General features: G+C 42.7%; 1 protein-coding gene across 5 annotated transcripts in view; it reads left to right on the top strand.

Annotated features, from left to right (window-relative positions):
- The window catches only part of LOC140205303 (doublecortin domain-containing protein 1-like), a 566,682-nt gene that overhangs the window by 214,728 nt on the left and 331,180 nt on the right, over positions 1-20,774 (top strand). For all 5 annotated transcript variants that reach the window (XR_011887817.1, XM_072272825.1, XM_072272826.1 and 2 more), the window contains 2 exons: positions 7,280-7,450; positions 16,410-16,508. Coding sequence is in view for 4 of the 5 variants with exons in the window: in XM_072272825.1 (XP_072128926.1) it covers positions 7,280-7,450; positions 16,410-16,508 (270 nt within the window). In the remaining variant the exon portion in view is untranslated. The remainder of the gene's footprint in view (positions 1-7,279; positions 7,451-16,409; positions 16,509-20,774) is intronic.

Consider the following 20,774-nt stretch of genomic DNA (forward strand, 5'->3'; position numbering starts at 1 on the left):
GGATGTAGAATGCACTACCAGTGAAGGTGGTAGAGGAGGATACAATGGGGTCTTTTAAGAGCCCCTTAGGTACATGGTGTTTAGAAAAACAGAGGGCTATGTGGTGGGGAAATTCTAGGCAGTTTCTAGAGTAGGTTACATGGTTGGCACAACGTTGTGAGCCGAAGGACCTGTAATGTGCTGTAGATTTCTACGTTCTATATTTAAATTATTATTAAATATGAATATAAAATCATGTAAATCTAATTAACACATTCATTTATATTTTAAATCAATTAATATATTTAAACATATTGGCCTGGATAGATTGGGCCTGGGGAAGATGCTAAGTCTAGAACTCAAGTGCACTGCCTCGGAAGTCAGGGACACCTTCAAAAGGCAATGCCTCAAAAAAGTGTCATCTGTCACTAAGGACCCCCATCACCCAGGACATGCCTCTTTCATTGCTACCATGCAGGGGGGGGGTACAGGAGCTTGAAGACACAAACTCAGGAACAGCTCCTTCTCCTCTGCTATCAGATTTCTGAATGGACAACGAACCCATGAATACTGTCTCACTATTTTTCTTTGTTTTTGCTCTCTTTTGGCACTACTTATTTGATCTATTGTTTCTTTTTATATATTGCACTGTACCATTTGCTGCAAAACAGCATAATTCACTATGTAAGTTTTTGCAAATAAAATGCCGCGAAGCATTTTATGTTTAAGAAAAACTGTAACAGTTCATTTATTTTCCTCCAAACACAGAAACATAACACGCTGTAAAATCTTCACGTAATTACATCATCACGCTAGGTCAGCCTTTTAAAGTGAACCCCAACGCAATGTCGGTGGTTGTGAATCGTGCATTGGTTGTGAATCCACCAATTACATTACCCTACACAGGCTCACACCCCCCGGAATTCACTAAAACTGGCATTGTCAGCCTTTACGGAGCTCGGCCGAGCAGCCCAGCTTGGGTGGAGGAACTGCATCATCCAGAGCTGCATCAGCACATTCATGATTACATTGTCACGCCAGGGGTATGGTAACGGAATCCTTTAAATCTGGTGGGCTGGCTTAAGGTGAACTACTGAAATACATTCAGGTTTACCCCTCCTATCTGTGATAAAAGTCTTTTCTCTCCATTCCAAAATGCAGAACAGGCCATTGTAAGGGGGCCTAAAGGGATGTTGGTGTGCATCATGGTGGACAAAAACAAACAGGGTGGAATGCAGGTCAGCAGGAACCCAAGAGTGCTGTATGTCATGATGGGAGGGAGGGATAGGAGAAAAGGAATTGAATTTACTGAGAAGGGTGGGAACTGTTGAAAGGTTGACCAGGCAGTTGTGGCATCGGGAATAAAACCACCTGGTACTCGTAATGGCTGCCCGTACACCAGTTCAGCCACAGGCAACTGCACCTCTGTAGGAGCTGTTCTGAGCCCCGGCAGGACACACAAGAGACGATCATGCCAACACTCCTCCATGAGGAAACCTCTCACAGCAAGCTTTAAACTCACATGGGCCATTGAATTCTGGGTGGTATTCCGTGGCGTGATGTAGTCTAATGCTGAGATTCTGATAACAGCCCATGGGTCTGCGCCTTGTAAGGCATGAAAATGCCCAACGCAGGCCTCTCATGGTCTGAGTCGACGTTCCCTCCCTCCCTCCCATGGGTCTGATGTGAATTGGGGATGGCAGTCAGAGGAAATATCAGATGGGGTGCCAAACCGAGCAACCCAGGTGCTAATGAATACCCGAGCCACATCTGTGGCCTTTGTTGATGTTAGAGGGACAATCTCTGGCCATCTGGTGGTACGGTCCCCCATGGCAAGGAGGAGTGTAAAACCAAGGGGGGGTGGGGTGAAGGTCCACATTGACATTGTCAAACCATCGCTCAGAGACCACAAAACGGTGCCAACGGTGCCTGAACATGATGGTTAATTTTTGACGGCTGGCGTTCCACATAGGCTGCAGTCCAGTCAAGTACATCTTTTGGAAAAGCTGTGCCATGCAAACTTTAGTGCAACCAGTTTCTGTGAGGCCTTCTGGCCCAGGTGTGAGAGGCCATGCCTGGAGTTAAAAACAGTCCACCTCCGGTATGTAGGCACTGTGGGGTGAGGATGACCGGTGAGACATCGCACAGTAGAGAAACTCCAGCTTCTCCAAACTTAATGTCAGCCAAACACAGGCCCGTGACTGCAGTTCGGTAAGCCTGGACCTCTGGGGCAGTAGTGTGGGTGGCTGCCATGCCGGCCTAGTCAACGCCTATGTGAATGGCTCAAGGGCTGGCCGCGAGAGGCAATCAGCTACGGCCTCATTTTTCCCCTTGGTATGTTGTATATTCATTGTGAACTTGGATATGTAGGCCTGGTGGCATTGCTGCCGTGCAGACCAAGGGTCTGATAGTTTGACCATCGCATGCACGTAGTCATAGTCATACTTTATTGATCCCGGGGGAAATTGGTTTTCGTTACAGTTGCACCATAAATAATAAATAGTAATAGAAATAGTAATAGTAATACTACTATTAGTAAATAGTAATAGTCATAGAAATAATAACTAGTAATAGAATAGTAATAGAAAATAGTAATAAATAGTTAAATAGTAATATGTAGATTATGCCAGTCAATTATGAAATAAGTCCAGGACCAGCCTATTGGCTCAGGGTGTCTGACCCTCCAAGGGAGGAGTTGTAAAGTTTGATGGCCACAGGCAGGAATGACTTCCTATGACACTCTGTGTTGCATCTCGGTGGAATGAGTCTCTGGCTGAATGTATTCCTGTGCCCAACCAGTCCATTATGTAGTGGATGGGAGACATTGACCAAGATGGCATGCAACATGGACAGCATCCTCTTTTCAGATACCACTGTGAGAGACACCATGGGGTTTGTGGTCAACGAATGCTGTGAAATGGCAACTCTCTAGAAGAAAATTAAAATGGTGAACAGCCAGATAGAGACTGAGAAGCTCACTGTCAAACGTGCTGTACTTCCTTTCGGAGAAATGGAACTGGCGGCTGAAGAGGCTGAGCAGCTGCCACGCGCCTCCGACCAACTGTTCATGCACAGCACCCAGAGCATAGTCTGAAGTGCCAGTAGTAGTGGCTATGGGTGTGTTGGGTAGCAGGTGTGCCAGTAGGGTCACATTGGAAAGAGCTCGTTTGGTGTCATCAAATGCCCTGGTCATGGCCGCTGACCAGTCAAACACGTGATTGGGGGCGTTCTGAAATGCCTGCTTCGCTTCCACTGCTACTGTGTGATGGAGAATCTCAGGAGGGGAAGATCCCAAATCCTCGGCTTTGCCTGTTGCCTGTTGCCGGGGCTGGGGTCAAAGCGCTCGGCGGAGATGGTGCTCGGTGCTTGGTGTCGGAGGGCTGGTTGGATGCTCGAAGTTTTCGGACGGACTCAAGAGTCGGCTGTGGTCGGGTGCTTCCAGGGCGCTGCATCGGCAAGTTTGCGGCGCTGGAGGTTCATGGCAGGAAGAGGTTTTTTTCTTCCTTCTACCGTCTGCGTGAGATGATGGGACTTTCGAGAGACTTTGAGACTTTTTTTACTGTGCCCATGGTCTGTTCTTTATCAAATTATGGTATTGCTTTGCACTGTTGTAACTATATGTTATAATTATGTGGTTTTTGTCAGTTTTTCAGTCGGTTTGTCTTGTATTTCCGTGATATCATTTTGGAGAAACATTGTATCATTTCTTAACGCATGCATTATTAAATGACAATAAAAGAGTACTGCATGTCCTCATAACCTAATCTAATCTAATGTTTGGATGTGGATGCACTGGCGACAAGTGTGTCACCCAGGTAAATAAAAAGGAAGTCTAAGTCTTTTAATACAGAGTCCATCAGCCAGAAAGTCTTGCTGCGTTTTTCAGCACAAAAGGCATGCACAGAAACTCAAATATCCAAATAGGTTATCACAGCCATTTTGGGAATGTCCTCCCTGCATACAGGCACCTGATGGTAGCCCCAAACTAAATCAGCTTTAGAAAAGCGAATTTTATGAAAAATCTTGGCTATATGGAACCGGGTAACGATTGAGGGTGGTGATCTCGTTAAGGCATTGGTAATCGCCACATGGGCAATACTCACCATCAGACTTAGAGACCACTTGGAGAGGTGAAGCCCAGGGGCTATTCAACCCGTGTACAATGCCAAGTCTTTCCACATTGGCAAACTCAGCCTTTGCGGATGCCAGCGTTTCTGGGTCCAGTCTATGTGTGCCGGCGCGGACTGGCGGGCCAGTTGTGGGAATTTGGTGCTCGACCCCATGTTTTGTAACTGCAGTCGAGAATTTAGGCTTAGTAAGGCTTAGGAATTTGGCCGGCAGTCGAGTAAACTCACATGTGGTGGTGCTTGCACTTGACAGAGTCATTGAGGGGAACGTATTGGGGGAGCAGGGTAATGACCCAAAGTCCTTAACATCCACAAGCTGATAGTTCTTAAGATTGACTAACATTCCTTGGGCACAGAGGGCATCTGCACTGAGAAGAGGTCTAGCCATTTTAGCCGGGGTGAGGTCCCATGTGGAGTGTCACCCACTGAGGTAGATCGTCACCCAGTCTGTCCCGTAAGTCTGGATCCTGCTGCTGTCGGTGGCCTCCAGCGAGGTTTCGTCACTCTCTACCTCCTCATCAATAGGCGATGCTGGCAGCACTCTCACCTGAGCGCCTGTGCCACACAGGAAATGTCGCCCTCAAGGGTGTCTGTAATGAACAGTAGACATCCCTGGCAGCTGGAACCCATGGTGTTCGCAGAGCCCTGATGTCCCAGTGCGCTGGCACTATCGAAGCTGCAAGGTAGTTGGCAGCTCTTAGCGTTCGTATCAAAGCGAGTGTGGTAAAAACACCGACCTGCCATGTTCTGTTTCACAGCCACAGGCATGCTTATGTTGGAGGCTTCATGACCAGGATTATAGACGCAGAGAAAGGAAGAGGAATTATGCACCTCTGCCTGGCTGAGTATAGACTATCAGCCGTTTTAGCAAGCTCCTAGTAGTCCTTCACAGGGGCGTTCGTGAGGTCTACTTGATCAGGCTTTTCTTGCATGAGGAGTATTTTAAAAATAAAACAAGGATGGTGATTTCCCAGGAGAGACAGCATGTGGTCCATTAGCTCCAATGATCTAGCATTTCCCTGGCCAGGCAAGGACAGCAACTGTTTGCTGTGCTCAGACTCTGATAGGCCAAAAGATTGTAAAAGGTGAGTTGTCAGCGATCGGTACTTATCGTTTTCAGGTTGGTGTTCCAGTAGACTCACCACTCTTACAGTCATGGAATTGCTGAGCGACACTAACACATAGTAAAATCTAGTGTTGTTCATGGAGATTTCTTGCAGCACGAATTGGACCTTGGCTTGTAGAAACCAAGCAACAGCACTTTGCTCCCAAAACTCTGGCAGTTTCAAAGTGACTGCAGTGTCCACCACGTTCAATAACTGTGGAATCCTTCTAGAGCATAATAAACTCCAAGCACAGAAGCTAAAGCATGGTAAAATCTTTACGTAATTACATCATCATGTCAGACCAGCCTCTTAAAATGAACCCCAACTCTATGTGGTGGTTGTAAATTATGTACGTTTCCACCAATTACTTTACATCATATCAAAAGTTTAAAGTTCAAAGTACATTTATTATTAAAGTATGTATACATCATACAACCCTGAGATTTGTCTCCTAACAGGTAGCCACAAAACAAAGAAACCCAAAAACAAACCCCATATATATGAAGAAAATACTGTCTAACACTCAATGTGCAGAGAATAAAAAAACACATCATGCCTATAAGAAAATAAAAGTATCAAATAATCCATAAAAAAGACTGTCGAGCACCCAATGTGCAATGAAAAAAAAATGCAAACGGTAAATACAAGCAAATACTGTTTCTGAACTGAAGTCTGCAAGAGAATCGGTATAGCATAGTTTAGCGCAGAGCCGAGTTAAGTCACGGAGCAGCGATCTGAACCGTCCCGTACCTCGCCTCAGGCCCTGACACCTTGACCTTTCCAATCTTGGCTAGCACTCAGCTCTCCATCCAAACATCAGGTTCTGCTGCTTCGAGCAGCGATCTGAACTAGCTTATTCCTTGCCACCCTGACCTGTTCAATCTGGCTTGGTGCTTAAATCTCAGAACAACCGGTTCTGCTGCTTGAATACGCTGGACTTCATCACCTTGATTCAGCCTGTAAATCCCCATCTGAACATCGTATTCAGTCATATTGATACGTTCTGGGACCTGGACCCTATGGCTTCGATTTGGCCTGTGTCCAACTTCTCATGCTTTTCTACCTCTCGGTGATGAGCTCATCACCTCGCCTTGGCTTGGTTCTGCCACACTGAATTGCTTCTGTGTGATTAACAAAGTATTTAGTTGCTATCCTTGTTATGTTAAACACTCCAGTGATATTAATTCTGATTCCGAGAAGCCTTCAAAACTGAGATGAGGAGGAATTCCTTCTGCAGCCAGTGGATCATAGAACTTGTTGCCGCGGAGAGCTGTAGAGGACAAGACATTGAGTATATATAAAGCAAAAACTGATATATTCTTGATTGATAAGGGGGGAGGGGTAAGTGTCATGAAGGGAAAACATGTAAATGAGGGTTGTAGAAAAACATCAGCCGTGAATGCCAGAGCAGATCTGATGGGCTGAATGGCCTAATTCTTCTATATCTTGTAGTCTTATTAACATTTCTAAGTTGTATAGCAATGAAATACAGTTTTTACGTATTTAGAAAATAGTTCCCAAAGCAACACACCCAAAATGCTGGAGGAACTCACCAGGTCAAGCAGCATCTGTGGAGACAAATAAATAGTCGACATTTCGGACCAAGACCCTTCTTCAGGACGGCGAGTTTCCCACTGAACCTTTTCTGGTCTCAAGTCAGCGAAGTGTATATTAATGTCCATTCTGAGATCGCATTTTGAAAGTAATTCCAAACACTAACAAGCCACACAATTCTATGATGTTTTCTCTTTTTCATTTATGATTATCCATAAAAATTCAAATAAGGCTAATCATATTGTGTGAAACGGATGTTGAAATATGAAGACATAGATTACCTTCATGACTGATATACCACAGATTAGTGAGAGATGGAGTCATTGTAAGGGCAACAGCTATATAATGCTACCTGCAACACGTGCAAACCTTGGGAGGTGTAACGGTGTCAAAAGATTGTCAGGTTCAAGTTGTGTAAAACTTTCTCAACAGAATAACGTCCAACTGGTGTAATAGGTGTGACTTCAATAATTATCCCTTTGGTCAATGCCTCTTGTATCTTAACCCCTTTAGCTGGACAACTTGATTGATGAACTGCGAGCTACTCTGAAAAAGCACAATAGCCAGCTCAGCAAACTCAGCCCGCTATTACAAGCTGAAAAGGGGCATTACAGCGGCTTTGTGGACCAGCACATTAATACGCTTTCAGCAAGCAGCACGCTCTCAAAAGGACTGCACATAAAAGTGGGTACCATTCATCTTGTTTTTATCTGTATGCATAAGTTCTGTTTTCTTTAATTAGGTTGGTACATATATCTATGCAATTTTTTTGAAACCTCATTCATGTATTTATGTCTGTCATTACTTGAACTGAGGCACTGCCATTGATACATTTATACACATTAAATGTGTATTTAACGTGTATAAATACTCATACATAATGTACATAGGAGCAGAATTAGGCCATTTGGCCCATCAAGTCTGCTCTGCCATTTCACCATGGCTGATCCATTTCCCTCCAGCCCCAACCTCTTGCCTCCTCTCCATACCCCTTCATGCCCTGACTAATCAAGAATCTATAAACCTCTGCCTTAAATATACCCAATGACTTGGCCTCCACAGCTGCCTGTGGCAAAGAATTCCACAGATTCACCACTCCCTGGCTAAAGAAATTACTCTTCATCTCCATTCTAATGGACACCTGTCTATTCTGAGGCTGTGCCCTCTGATTTTAGAATTCCCCACCATATGAAACATCCTCTTCACATCCACTCTATTGAGGCCTTTCAACATTCGATAGGTTTCAATGAAATCCTCCTCATTCTTCTGAATTCCAGTGAGTACAGGCCCAGAGCTCCTCATATGACAAGCCTTTCAATCCTGGAATTATTTTCGTGAATCTCCTTTGAAACGTCTCCAGTTTTAACACATCCTTTCTTGGATAAGGGGCCCAAAACTGCTCACAATACATCTCACTACTCAGGATCTCCAGTAGAATAATCATTATAGTTAGGCAAATACAGCAGATCATTTTGAATAAAGCAAAATCCCATAAATCTCTGAAGTACGAGATAAACCATATTCCCATCCTCTACCTGACATTGTTATTCCATTATTGCTATTTGATTATTTTTTTACACTACTTCAGAATACATTGACCCCTTTGCACTGTTCTGCTGTTTTACAATGTTCACTGTATCTTTTATTGTATTTATTATTACTATGCAGAAAAATAGGATTTCATTGCATCATGATAATAATCTAATCTAATCTAATATAATTTAATCCAATCCAATCTAATCTAATTGGTCCTCGGCCACCTCTTGTGCCATGATGAGGCCGTCCTCAGGGTGGAGAGTAACACTTTATATTCTGTTTGTGTAGCCTCCAACCTGATAGCATGAATGTTGATTTCTCCTTCCGGTAAAAAAATTTTCCCTCCTCCGCCTTCTTCTTCTATACTCCTCTCTGGCCTCTTACCTCTCCTCACCTGCCTTTCACCTCTCCTGGGTCCCCTTCTCCTTCCCTTTCTCCTATGGTCCACTCTCATCTCCTATTAGATTCCTTCCTCTCCAGTCCTTTATCTTCCAACACACCTAGCTTCACCTATCACGTTCCAGTTATCCTCCTTGCCTTTTCCCTTTCTTTTTGGTCCTGAAGAAGGGTCTCAGCCCAAAACATCGACTGTTTATTCATTTCCATAGATGCTGCCTGACTGGCTGAGCTCCTCCAGCATTTTGTGTATGTCACCTTGGATTTCCAGCATTTGCATACTTTCTCGTGTTTATAATCTAATAGCCTGCTATCAATTAATTGAATGAACAATCTATTTATTTATTTAGAAATATAGCAGAAAACAGGCCCTTTCAGTTCAACCAGCCGTGCTACCCTACAACCCAGCTATTTAACCCTAGACTGAGCACAGGACAATTTACCATGACCAATTTGAAAAATAAATTGATTCTGCTTTTGTTGTGGCAATTAGTTGCATCAGATCATTTTTAATATATTTAGTTCTGATGCCGTTAATTTTGCTGAACTTGATCAAGTGTGAATATCTGCAATTAAATTCTATTTCCAAAGGACATCAAGCTGCATCTGAATGGATGGCTTGCAAAACGAAGTTTTTTTTCACTCCCTCAGTATATGTGACAATAATAAACCAATTTACCAGTTTCCTAATTATTTTTGTCCCTTTATTGAGTTTGAATGATTATTTAATTTCAATAATTGGTAGCGTAACACTATGACATCACCAGCGATCATTAATCGGGTTCAATTCCACTTCGGTTTGTAGAAGAAGTTTGTATGTTCTCCCTGTAATTACTTGGGTTTCCTCCTGATGGTCTGGATTCCCCTCAAATCCCAAAGACGTACAGGTTAGGGTTAGTAAGTTGTGGTGGCTTTTGTGGGCTGCCTTCAACACAGTTCTTGGACGTGAAACAGTGCGTTTCAATGTGAAAACACGAGAAAGTCTGCGGATGCTGGAAATCAAAGCCGCACACACAAAATGCTGGAGGAACTCAGCAGGCCAGGCAGCATCTGGGAGAGGAAGAAACAGTTGACATTTTGGCCGAGACCCTTCTTCAGGACTGGAAAGGAAGAGGAAAGACGTTAGAGTAAAAAGGTGGGGGCAGGGAGAGGAGGATCGCTAGAAGGTGATAGGTGAAGCCAGGTGGGTGGAAAGGTGAAAGGGCCGGCGAGAAGGAATCTGATAGGAGAGGAGAGTGCACCATTGGTGAAAGGGAAGGGGGATGGGACCCAGGGGGAAGTGATAGGCAGGTGAGAAGAGGTAAAAGGTCAGAGTGGGGAATAGTGGGGGGGTGGGGAATATACATTCAATGTATTGATGTACATGTGACAAATAACGCTAATCATTTTTTTCTTTTTGATGGTCTGACAGTTTCAGTTCTGCGACACGAGTTATTTAATTGTCCTTTCGGCTGTGAATTACTGAGGATTAAATTTTCTGTGTCCTTTGGAGTTGTGAGCACTGACTCAGAGAAAGTTCATTGTAATGTGCTTTGAATGCAAAACAAACATACAAATAGTGATCAGTTGTCATTACTAGTCTAAAGTGATGCTCCTTCCTCTCTGCATGTCACCCAGTGGAAAATATCGCATTACTAATCCCTTCTGGATTAAATTCGGCTTTGAATTTGTTTAAAATGTCACCTTTTGTTAAAAAGGTCCTGGAAGTGATGTAGTGGGCCTTGTAAAGGTTTGTCCTAAGCGGATGCTTCACTGGAGTTTATTCAAGATTCAAAATGGCCTAATGTCATTTCCAGTTCACAAATGTAAAGGAGAATGAAGTAATTGTTACTCCGGATCTGATGCAGCCTCAAAAAACACAATTAGATAAGGAACACAAAAATAAAAAAATACAGTAAATATAAATACATAATAGCTTACATACACAGATTGATGGTATGTCCATTAAGTGACACTAGGCACAGCAGTGTCTGTACATAAGGTGACTCTAACAGGACATGATAAAGTAGTGGTGGTTGGGGGTGTGGAGGGGTGGGTTAGTAAGGTGTTTATCAGTCTTACTGCTTGTCAGGTTGTTTTTGAGACTGATTGTCCTGGTGTGGATGCTACGTAGTCTCCTCTCTGATGGGAGTGGGACAAACAGTCCTTGTGCAGGATGGGTGGGATCCTTCATGGTGTGACTGGCCCCTTACCAGCACCTTTCTGAATATATGTCCTTGATGTCGGTTAGGCTGGTGCTGCTATCGACCGTTTCCGAAGATATTCAATGAGGCATTCATCAACTGCTGCAGAAAGGTCATCAGCTTGGTCTGCCAAAAACTTGGTCTTTCCGTCTATCTGTGTAACAGTGACACAATGGTATAGTTCTTAGAGTAATAATATTACAGTGCCAGCGATCATTGAGCAGGGTTCAGTTCCCACTACTGTTGGTATAGAGTTTTACCTTCTCCCTGTGACTTCATGTATTTCCCCCAGGTGCTCTTGTTTCCTCTCACGTTCCAATTTAGAGTTGCTGATCTGTGATCAAGAACATAAGAAATAGGAGCAGGAGTAGTCCATCTGGCCCTTCAAACCTGCTCTGTGATTCAATAAGATAATGGCTGATCTGACCATGGATTCATCTCCACCTACCTGCCTTCTCCCCATAATGTATAATTCCCCTACTATACAAAAAGCATTTTGACTCTTTTGGCTGCCCCAAGCACATTCTTGGATTGTGTTGGTCGTTGATGCCAATGACACATTTCACTGTGTGTTTCAATACTTCAATGTATATATGACAAATAAAGCTAATCTCTTTAACATACAAGATTCCACAGTCTATTATAACCAATACCTGTCAAGTATAGTTGCACATCATAAACGCAGATGCCGGAAATCCAGAGCAACACCCTCAAAATGCTGGCAGAACTCAGAAGGTCAGGAGAGGAATAAACATTAGGCATGTCAGGCTGAGATCCAGCATCAGGTGAGGAGATGAGGAAGTGAGGCAATGTCGTAGGACTGAATGCTGGTGGAGTAATGGTGAATGGAATGATAAGGATGTAGAGAAACAGCTGTCCCGACTGTACCACTTATACGTTTAAATATGGTTAAAATAATGAGAGTCCAGAAGAGGTTCATGAGAGTGCTCCCAGGAATGGAAGGGTTAATGTATAAAAATCAAACCCCAATCAAGAAAAAATCTGCAGGTGCTGGAAATCCAAGCAACACATACAAAATGCTGGAAGAACTCAACAGGCCAGGCAGCATCTATGGAAAACAGTACAGTCGGAGTTTAATTGAAGAGGATGTTTCCTATAGAGGGAGAGTCTAGGACCAGAGGACACAGCCTCAGATTAAAAGGACATCCATTTAGAACAGAGATGAGAAGGAACTTCTTTAGCCAGATGGTGGTGATTCTGTGGAATTCATTGCCACAGATGGCTGTGGAGGCCAAGTTATTGGGTATTTTTAAAGCCGGGTTTGATAGGTTCTTGATTAGTCAGGGCAACAAAGGTTATTGGGGGAAGGCAGGAGAATGGGGTTGAAAATAAATCAGTCAATTTATGGAATTTAAGGAATGGCAAAGCGGACTCAATGGGCTAAATGGCCTAATTCTGCTCCAATGCCTTATGGTCTAAAATGATCAGCATCTGGTTATGCAGCTTGAATAACACATATTTTAATGGTGATATTTGGAAGTGTTTCGGATTCTGTATCTTGCTCTACAGAAAAAATTGTGCACAACTGATCTACCCAAGCAGGTGCCTGAGGAATAATGCCTCAGAGAATGCTGAAGTATCTTCTTACTGCATTGAAATGCCTCGCTTTATTGAAGAGACAAAAGTGCATTGGGGCTTGAACCCATGACCTTCTGACAGAGACAAGCACTAGCAACTAGGTCAAGCCGCCACTTGTGGATAGATAGCTGAATTACTTTATGTAGCTAAGTAGTTATTTAGACTCAGTGCTCACTGAACAATGCGAGGGTTGATAACTCATTAACCCATGGTAAATTAGCTATAGCACGCAGTCAATTAACGAAGACACGGGTAACAACGGAGTTCAAAAGCAGCTAAAATTGCCAGCATCACAAAATTCTGGAGGAACTCAGCAGGTCAGGCAGCATCTATGGAAATGAGAAAACAGTCGATGTTTTGGGCTGAGACCCTTCTTCAGAACATAAATGGAAGCATTTCTCCTGGTGAAGTGTTCGGCACGAAATGTGGACTGTTTATTCTTTTCCATAATTGGTGCCTGATTTGCTGATTTCCTTCAGCATTTTGTGTGTGTTGCTCTGTATTTCCAGCACCTGCAGAATCTCCTGTGTTCATGAAAAAACAGCCACCATGCCAGAGTGAAAAAGGTGAAAAGAATTTATTTATTTAGATTTTATTTACAGATACAGCTTTGAACAGGCTCTTCCAACTTAATGAGCAACACCATTCACCCAACTCACACTAGCCTAATGACAGGACAATTTACAATGACCAACTAACCTGTGAACTGGTATGTCTTTGGACTGTGGGAGGAAACCAGAGCACCCAGTGGAAACCTATGCACATAGGGGAAGAGCATAAAAATTCTTTATAGATGCTGCCGGAGTAGAACTCCAAACTCTGGAATGTCCCGAGCTGTAATAATGTCTCACTAACCATTATACTACCGTGACATCCTGACAGCATGCCCAAGGATCAACATGCTATCCCCAGAAAAGATAAATAAGTTCTCAACGGGGTTTAAAATTTGTTGGATGGTTTATAATGTACAATTTCTGTGGTCAAGCACTGCACTGATTTTTGTCCTGAAGATACCACCCACCCCATCAATCCCACCGTCTCACCACCATTGACGACATCTTTAAAAGGTGATGCCTCAGGAAGATGGTACCCTTCCTGAAGGACCTTCACCATCCAGGACATTCCCTCTTCTCACTGCTATCATCTGGGAGGAGGTACAGGAGCCTAAAGCACACACTCAATGATTTAGTAACAGACTATAAGATATAGGAGCAGAATTAGGCCATTCAGCCCATTGAGCTGGCTCTGCCATTTCATCATGGCTGACTCCAGATCCCACTCAACCCCATACACCTACCTTCTCACCACATCCTTTGATGCCCTGACCAATCAGGAAGCTATCAACTTCTGTCTTAAATAAAGACACAGACTTGGCCTCCATTGCAGAGCATTTCTATCTGTGGCAGAACATTCCACAGATTCCTCTTTATCTCTGTCACCCCTCAATATTGAGGCTGTGCCCTCTAGTTCTGGATACCCCCACCATAGGAAACATCCTCTCCACATCCACCCTATCTAGTCCTTTCAACATTCAGTAGGTTTCAATGTGATTTCCCCCCTCTCCCCAATTCGTCAAAATTCCACTGAATACAGGCCCCTTCCACCAAGTGATTTCATGAACCCATGAATGCTATCTCACTATTTTTCCCTCTTTTTGCACTACTTACTTATTTTTTATATATTCTTCTTGTAATTTGGAGTAAATTTATGTATTGCACAATTCTGCTGCCGCAAAACAATGAATTTCATGACAAGTTAACAAATTTCACCTCACATGCCGGTGATAATAAACGTGATTCTGACTCTGGATGCAAGATCCTATTTCATGCCCAACTTCAATGAATACTTATTAGACTGTGGGTGGAAACCCACGTCGTCACGGGGCCTACACACTGCACAAACTCCTTACAAACAGCCACAGGAATCGAGCCCCGCCTGGCGATCGCTGGCAATGTAAAGCAATTGTGCTAACTGCTTTGCGACCTTGCCTCCACAAATAAAAATATTGTTCATTTATTGAATGAAAATCTATTGAAAGAGATAAGATCAGAGACCTACAGGCTAACGAATAACCTATCTACAAGAGGTATTACCAGTCAGTTCTAAATTTTCTCGAGCACCATTCTTAAGTGTTAGATTTATAATGAAGCATTGTCTACCCTTTCAAGATTCAGTCTTCAATCAAAATTACTGAAACAAATTATCTGCATTTAAGACAAGAGATTCCGCAGATGCTGGAAATCCAGAGTAACACACTCAAAATGCTGGCGGTGAACAAGTCAGGCAGGATCTATGGAAAGGAAATAAACAGTCGACATTCAGGCCGAGACCCTTCATCATGAGTTCCTCCAGCATTTTGTATGGGGTATCTCCATATAACCTTACAGATGTTGTGGGAACCCACAGTGCCTACATTGGCTGCTGTTGTTCCCTAAAAACAAAAATACTTCTGAAGAGTATTTCTCTGGCCGTTATAATCTGACAGAGGGCTGAGGAGGGTAGGTTGAGCAAGCTAGGGCTTTATCATTTGGAGTGAAGGGGGATGAGAGATGACTTTTTAGAGATGTACAAGATGGTAAGAAGCATAGATGAAATGGACAGCCAGAGACTTTTTTCCCAGGGCAGAAAGACTAATATGAAAGGGCATAATTTGAAGGTGATTGAAGGAAAGTATGGGGGAGGGGATGTCAGAGGTAAGTGTCTTACTCAGAGAGTGGTGGACACCTGTTCACAGTTCAAAGTTCAAGTTAAATTTTATTATCAGAGTACAAATATGTCACCACATACCTCCAAGAGATTCTTTTTCCTGCGGGCATACTCTGCGAACCTACGGAATAGTAACTGTAAACGGGATCAACGAAAGATCAAGTAGAGCATAGAAGACAACAAACTGTCCAAATGCAAATATAAATAAATAACAATAAATAAAGAGAGCATGAAATAATAAGATAAAGCATCCTTAAAGTAAGATAATTTGTTGTGGGAACATCTCAATAGATGAGTGTACTTATTCTCTTTTGTTCAAGAGTCTAATGGTTGAGGGCCAGTAACTATTTTTGAACCTGGTGGAGTGAGTCCTGAGGTACTTGTATCTTCCACCTGATGGCAGCAGCAGGGGAGGAGATAGAAGCAGATATACTGTATTAGGAACATTTAAATGACTCATTGAAAGATACTTGGAAGATAGAAAATGGAGGCCTATGTAGGAGGGAAATGTTAGACTGAAATTAGAGTAAGGTAAAAGGTGGGCACAACTTCATGGGCCAAAGGGCCTGTACTATGCTGTAATATTCTATGTTCTATGTTCTAGATGAAAAATGTACAATAATTGAAGGTGATATCATTATAGTGATAAATATAATTTAAATATTTGAGGTGAATGATAGTGTAATGAGTTCTTCCGGCCTGTGTGGGGTACTGGAGAGCTTTGGGCTCTCAGGTTTTTAGAGCACCTGAGTTGTTTAATTGTTTAATGAGAGTCATTAACCTTCTAGATTTCATTGTGTTTTTCTTGAGTGACTTGCGCTTTGCAATGTGGTTTCCTGATGCTTTCATTTAAACTTGGTAGGTTTATTTTGATAAGCTTGGGGATTCCCTGTTACTTGTATTATTTAAGTGGACGCCTGGTTAGCTCTGATTGCGGGGTCCTAGTTTTGAGAATGTTATGACTTGTGGTGTTGATCAGCTGAGCCACTCTGTTGGAATTCTTATGACTAAACACTGGTTACTGTCTCTATATTGAAGTCTACCTTCCCTCTGCACTTAGGTTCTGAAATTGCCAGCGCACATCGTGACAGATAGTGAGAAGTATATCATTTGAATTTTAGTGGTACCTTATCATATAAAAAGGCACTCCACAAAATGACAGGCTAAAGTAGTTTATTAACTGAGATGCAGATAATAACATCTGTTTTTGGTTTGCTTTCTAGGTGTATCAAAATGGCTGGAACACTGGAGAGATTTCCATGTTTATTAAAATGAAAACAATTGAAAAAGGTTCTGGCAATAACAAATTCATGATGGATCAGGTAAGGTACCTTTTACTAAATAAAAATATTGCAATAATGGCAGTTGTGTTGGTTAAATAAAATAAAACAAGGAATACAGATCTTGATCTGAACTCATAGTTCAGAAAACATGGTAATTGTGCAATTAGCCCATTTGCACGCAGTAATTTGGTAGAAGACTAATGTTCCAACTACTTTAAAATTGTTCTCTTTGCAAAGAATCGTTTATCTACTTTTGTTATCTGATTATCCACCACCGCAGTTTGTTTGATTGTCACCAATCTACTACATTGTAGGGAGCTAGGGCTTTACTCTTTGGAGAGAAGGAGGATGAGAGGAGACATGATAGAGGTGTACAAGATAATAAGAGGAATAGATAGAGTGGATAGCCAGCGCCTCTTCCCCAGGGCACCACTGCTCAATACAAAAGGACATGGCTTTAAGGTAAGGGGTGGGAAGTTCAAGGAGGATACTAGAGGAAGTTTTTTTACTCAGAGAGTGGTTGGTGCGTGGAATGCACTGCCTGAGTCCGTGGTGGAGGCAGATACACTAGTGAAATTTAAGAGACTACTAGACAAGTATATGGAGGAATTTAAGGTGGGGGGTTATATGGGAGGTGGGGTTTGAGGGTCGGCACCACATTGTGGGCTGAAGGGCCTGTACTGTGCTGTAATATTCTATGTTCTATGTACATTGATGCCATGGGCAAGAAAACTCACCAGTGCCTCTATTTCCCCAGGAGGGAAAAGAATTTTGGAATGTCCCCTTTGACTCTCACTAATTTATATTGATGCACCATAGAAAGCACCCTCTCCAGATGCATCACTGCTTTGTATGATAACTGCTCTGCCTGTGACCACAGGAAACTGCAGGAAGTTGTGGACACAGCTCAGAATATAACAGCCAACAACCTCCCATCCATGACCTCTACCCACACTTCTCACTGCCTCAGTAAAGCAGCCAGAATGATCAAAGACACCACCCACCCCACGCACATTCACTCTTCTCCCTCTTCCAGCAGGCAGAAGTTAAGAAAATCTGAAAACACATAGCACCAGGCGCAAAGACTGTTCTATCCCATTGTATTAAGACTAATGAATGCAGTGTGATAAGATGGACTCTTAACCTTACCCTCTACCTCATTGTGGCCTTGCACCTTATTGCCTACCTGTATTATACTTTCATAAGCATGAGAAAGTCTGCAAATGCTGGAAATCTGGAGCAACACAGAAACCGCTGGGGGATCTCAGCAGGTCAGGCAGCATCTATGGAAATGAATAAACAATCGGCATTTCAGGACTGGAAAGGAAGAGGGAAGATACCAGCATTAAAAAGGTGGGGTGATGGGAAGGAGGATAACTAGAAGGTGATAGGTAAAGCCTGGTAGGTGGGAAAGGTGAAGAGCCGGAGAGGAAGAGATCTGATAGGAGACGAGAGTGGACCATAGGGGAAAGGGAAGGAGGAGGGGACTCAGGGGGAGGTGACAGGCAGACGAGAGATGTAAGCGACCAGAGTGGGGAATAAAAGAAGAGGGGAGGGAAAAATCAATATTCATGCCATCAGGTTGGAGTATTACACTTTATCTGTACTGTTACACTCTATTCTGCAATCTGTTATTGTTTTACATTGTACTACCTCAATGCACTAGGTAATGAATTGATCTGTATGGATGGTGTGCATGACAGGTTCTTCATTGTATCTCAGTAGATGTGATGATAATAATAAAAAACCAATTTACAATATTCCACAGAAATCTTCAAGAACGCACACAGGCCAGATCCTTGTGAAATAATAAGGAACACATATTATCTATTCTGTCAATGTCACCACATTTAAATTTGTTAGGTCTGCACATGCAGGCACCTTACAGCCTCCACCCAACTAATAGGAGTCACTTGCCACTCATTTCTAACGCAACACCTGCTGCCTATTTAAACACAGCCACAGTCCTTGTTAACTCACCAAACCAGCTGGACTTAGCCAGTTGTTCCTAGCCTCCAGTTAACTCGTTGCCTGTTGTGTTGAGTATTAGTTCTCTCTTATTTTGTGCCCCACCCCCATGGTTTGTATTTTATTAAAATTATTGCTTGTCACTAAATCATCTTCAAAGATTTGTTGAAAAGCCTCCTCTACATCTCCTGGCAAAATGACCAATTCTTTGACATCTACCAGAAATGCTGTCTTGATAAATAATTGTAGAGTGTTCAATTATTGTTAAAGTCCTATTAAGATTTTTAGAGCAACAACTTACAGTTTTCATTTGTTAAGAAATGAGAAAATGGAAAAGTAGTTTTAAGACTGAATTATTCAGATACATTGCTTGGAAACCTACCATTGCCTCTTACATCCACTACATATGAGTGTTTTTATATGAAGGGAAGACTTTTGGATGATACTTTGCCTTTCTTGAGTAGTTGCTAACACCCTAAGACATTGCTCTGCCATTCCATGATGGCTGATTTATTATCCCTCTCAACCCCATTCTCCTGCCTTCTCCACGTATTCTTAGACACTCTTAATAATCAAGAACCTATCAACCTCCATTTTAAATATACCCAATGTCTTGGCCTCCACGGCATCTGGCTAAAGAAATTCTTCCTCATCTCTGTTCAAAAGGGATGACCTTCTATTTTGAGGCCGTGCCCTCTGGTTCTAGATTCCCCTACCATAGGAAACATCCACTCTATCTAGGCCTTTCAATATTAGATAGGTCTCAATGAGAATTAATACATTTTGAAGTTGTTTTGTTTGTTTCTTTCTTTCTTTGACATTTCGTGTCAATACCATTATAAGATTAGATTAGATTCAACTTTATTGTCATTGTGCCGAGTACAGATACAATGCTAATGAAATGCAATTAGCATCTGACCAGAAGTGCAAAAGAATAGTATTATTCTTTTATTAATATTATTATTTATAAGAAAAATATAGCAAAGGAAGACACCAAATAATTGACCTGCTGTTGCTTTTAGTAATTAACGCTCCATAACTTTACCAGGATGCTGCCTGGTTTAGAAAGTATGCATTATGATCAGAGATTAAGGGAGCTAGGGCTTTACTCTTTGAAGAGAAGGAGGATGAGAGGAGACATGATAGAGGTGTACAAGATAATATGAGAAATAGATAGAGTGGATAGCCAGCACCTCTTCCCCAGGGCACCACTGCTCAATACAAGAGGACATGGCTTTAAGGTAAGGGGTGGGAAGTTCAAGGGGGATATTAGAGGAAGGTTTTTTACTCAGAGTGGTTGGTGTGTGGAATGCACTGCCTGAGTCAGTGGTGGAGGCAGATACACTAAGAGACTACTAGACAGGTATATGGAGAAATTAAAGGTGGGGGCTTACATGGGAGGCAGGATTTGAGGTTCGGCACAACATTGTGGGCCGAAGGGCCTGTACTGTACTGTACTATTCTATGTTCTATCTGTAGGCACCCAAAATCTGTTAAGAATTGTTCTCATAAACACAAGCGATCCTTCAGATGCTGGAAATCTAGAGAAATACTCACAAAATGCTGGAGGAACTCAACAGGTCAGGCAGCATCTATGGAAACAAATAAACAGTCGACACGTTGGACCGAGAAGTCTGAACTGTCTACTATCTATTCATTTCCATTGGTGCTGCCTGACCTGCTGAGTTCCTCCAAAGTAGTTCTCTCTTGTTTTCTCCCCGAATCCCAGCAGTGAAAGGAAAGTGAAGTCTTCCTACTCGCCCTGTACTGAGGACCTGAGTTACAGGTGAGTTATAGGCTGAGTTCAACAGGTTAGGACTTTATTCCCTTGAGTGTAGGAGAATGAGGAGAGATTTGATAGAGATTATGAGGGGTATAGACAGGGCAAACGCAAGCAGGCATTTTCCTCTGTGGTTGGGTGAGACTAGAACAAAAGGTCGTGGGTTAAGGGTGAAAGGTGAAGTGTTTAAAGGGAACTTGAGGGGGAACTTTTTTCAGTCAGAGGTCGGTGAGAGTGTCAAGCAAGCGGCCAGTGAGGTAAGTGTTTTAACATGGAGAATGGTGAGCGTGTGGAATATCCTGCTGGGAGAGGCAGACACATTAGGGGCATTTAGGAAACTCTTATATTGCACATGGATAATAGAAAAATGGAGGGCTTTGTGGTTGTGAAGAGTCTTAGCATAGGTTAATGGTAGGCACAACATTGTGGGCTGAGGGTTTTTAACACTGCTATACTGTTCTATGCCCTCGTCTCATTGCTACCATCAAGGAAGAGGTACAGGAGCCTGAAGACACACACTCAACGTTTCAGGAACAGCTTCTTCCTCTCCGCCATCG

This window comes from Mobula birostris, chromosome 11 (assembly GCF_030028105.1).
Source record: "Mobula birostris isolate sMobBir1 chromosome 11, sMobBir1.hap1, whole genome shotgun sequence".
NCBI lineage: Eukaryota > Metazoa > Chordata > Chondrichthyes > Myliobatiformes > Myliobatidae > Mobula > Mobula birostris.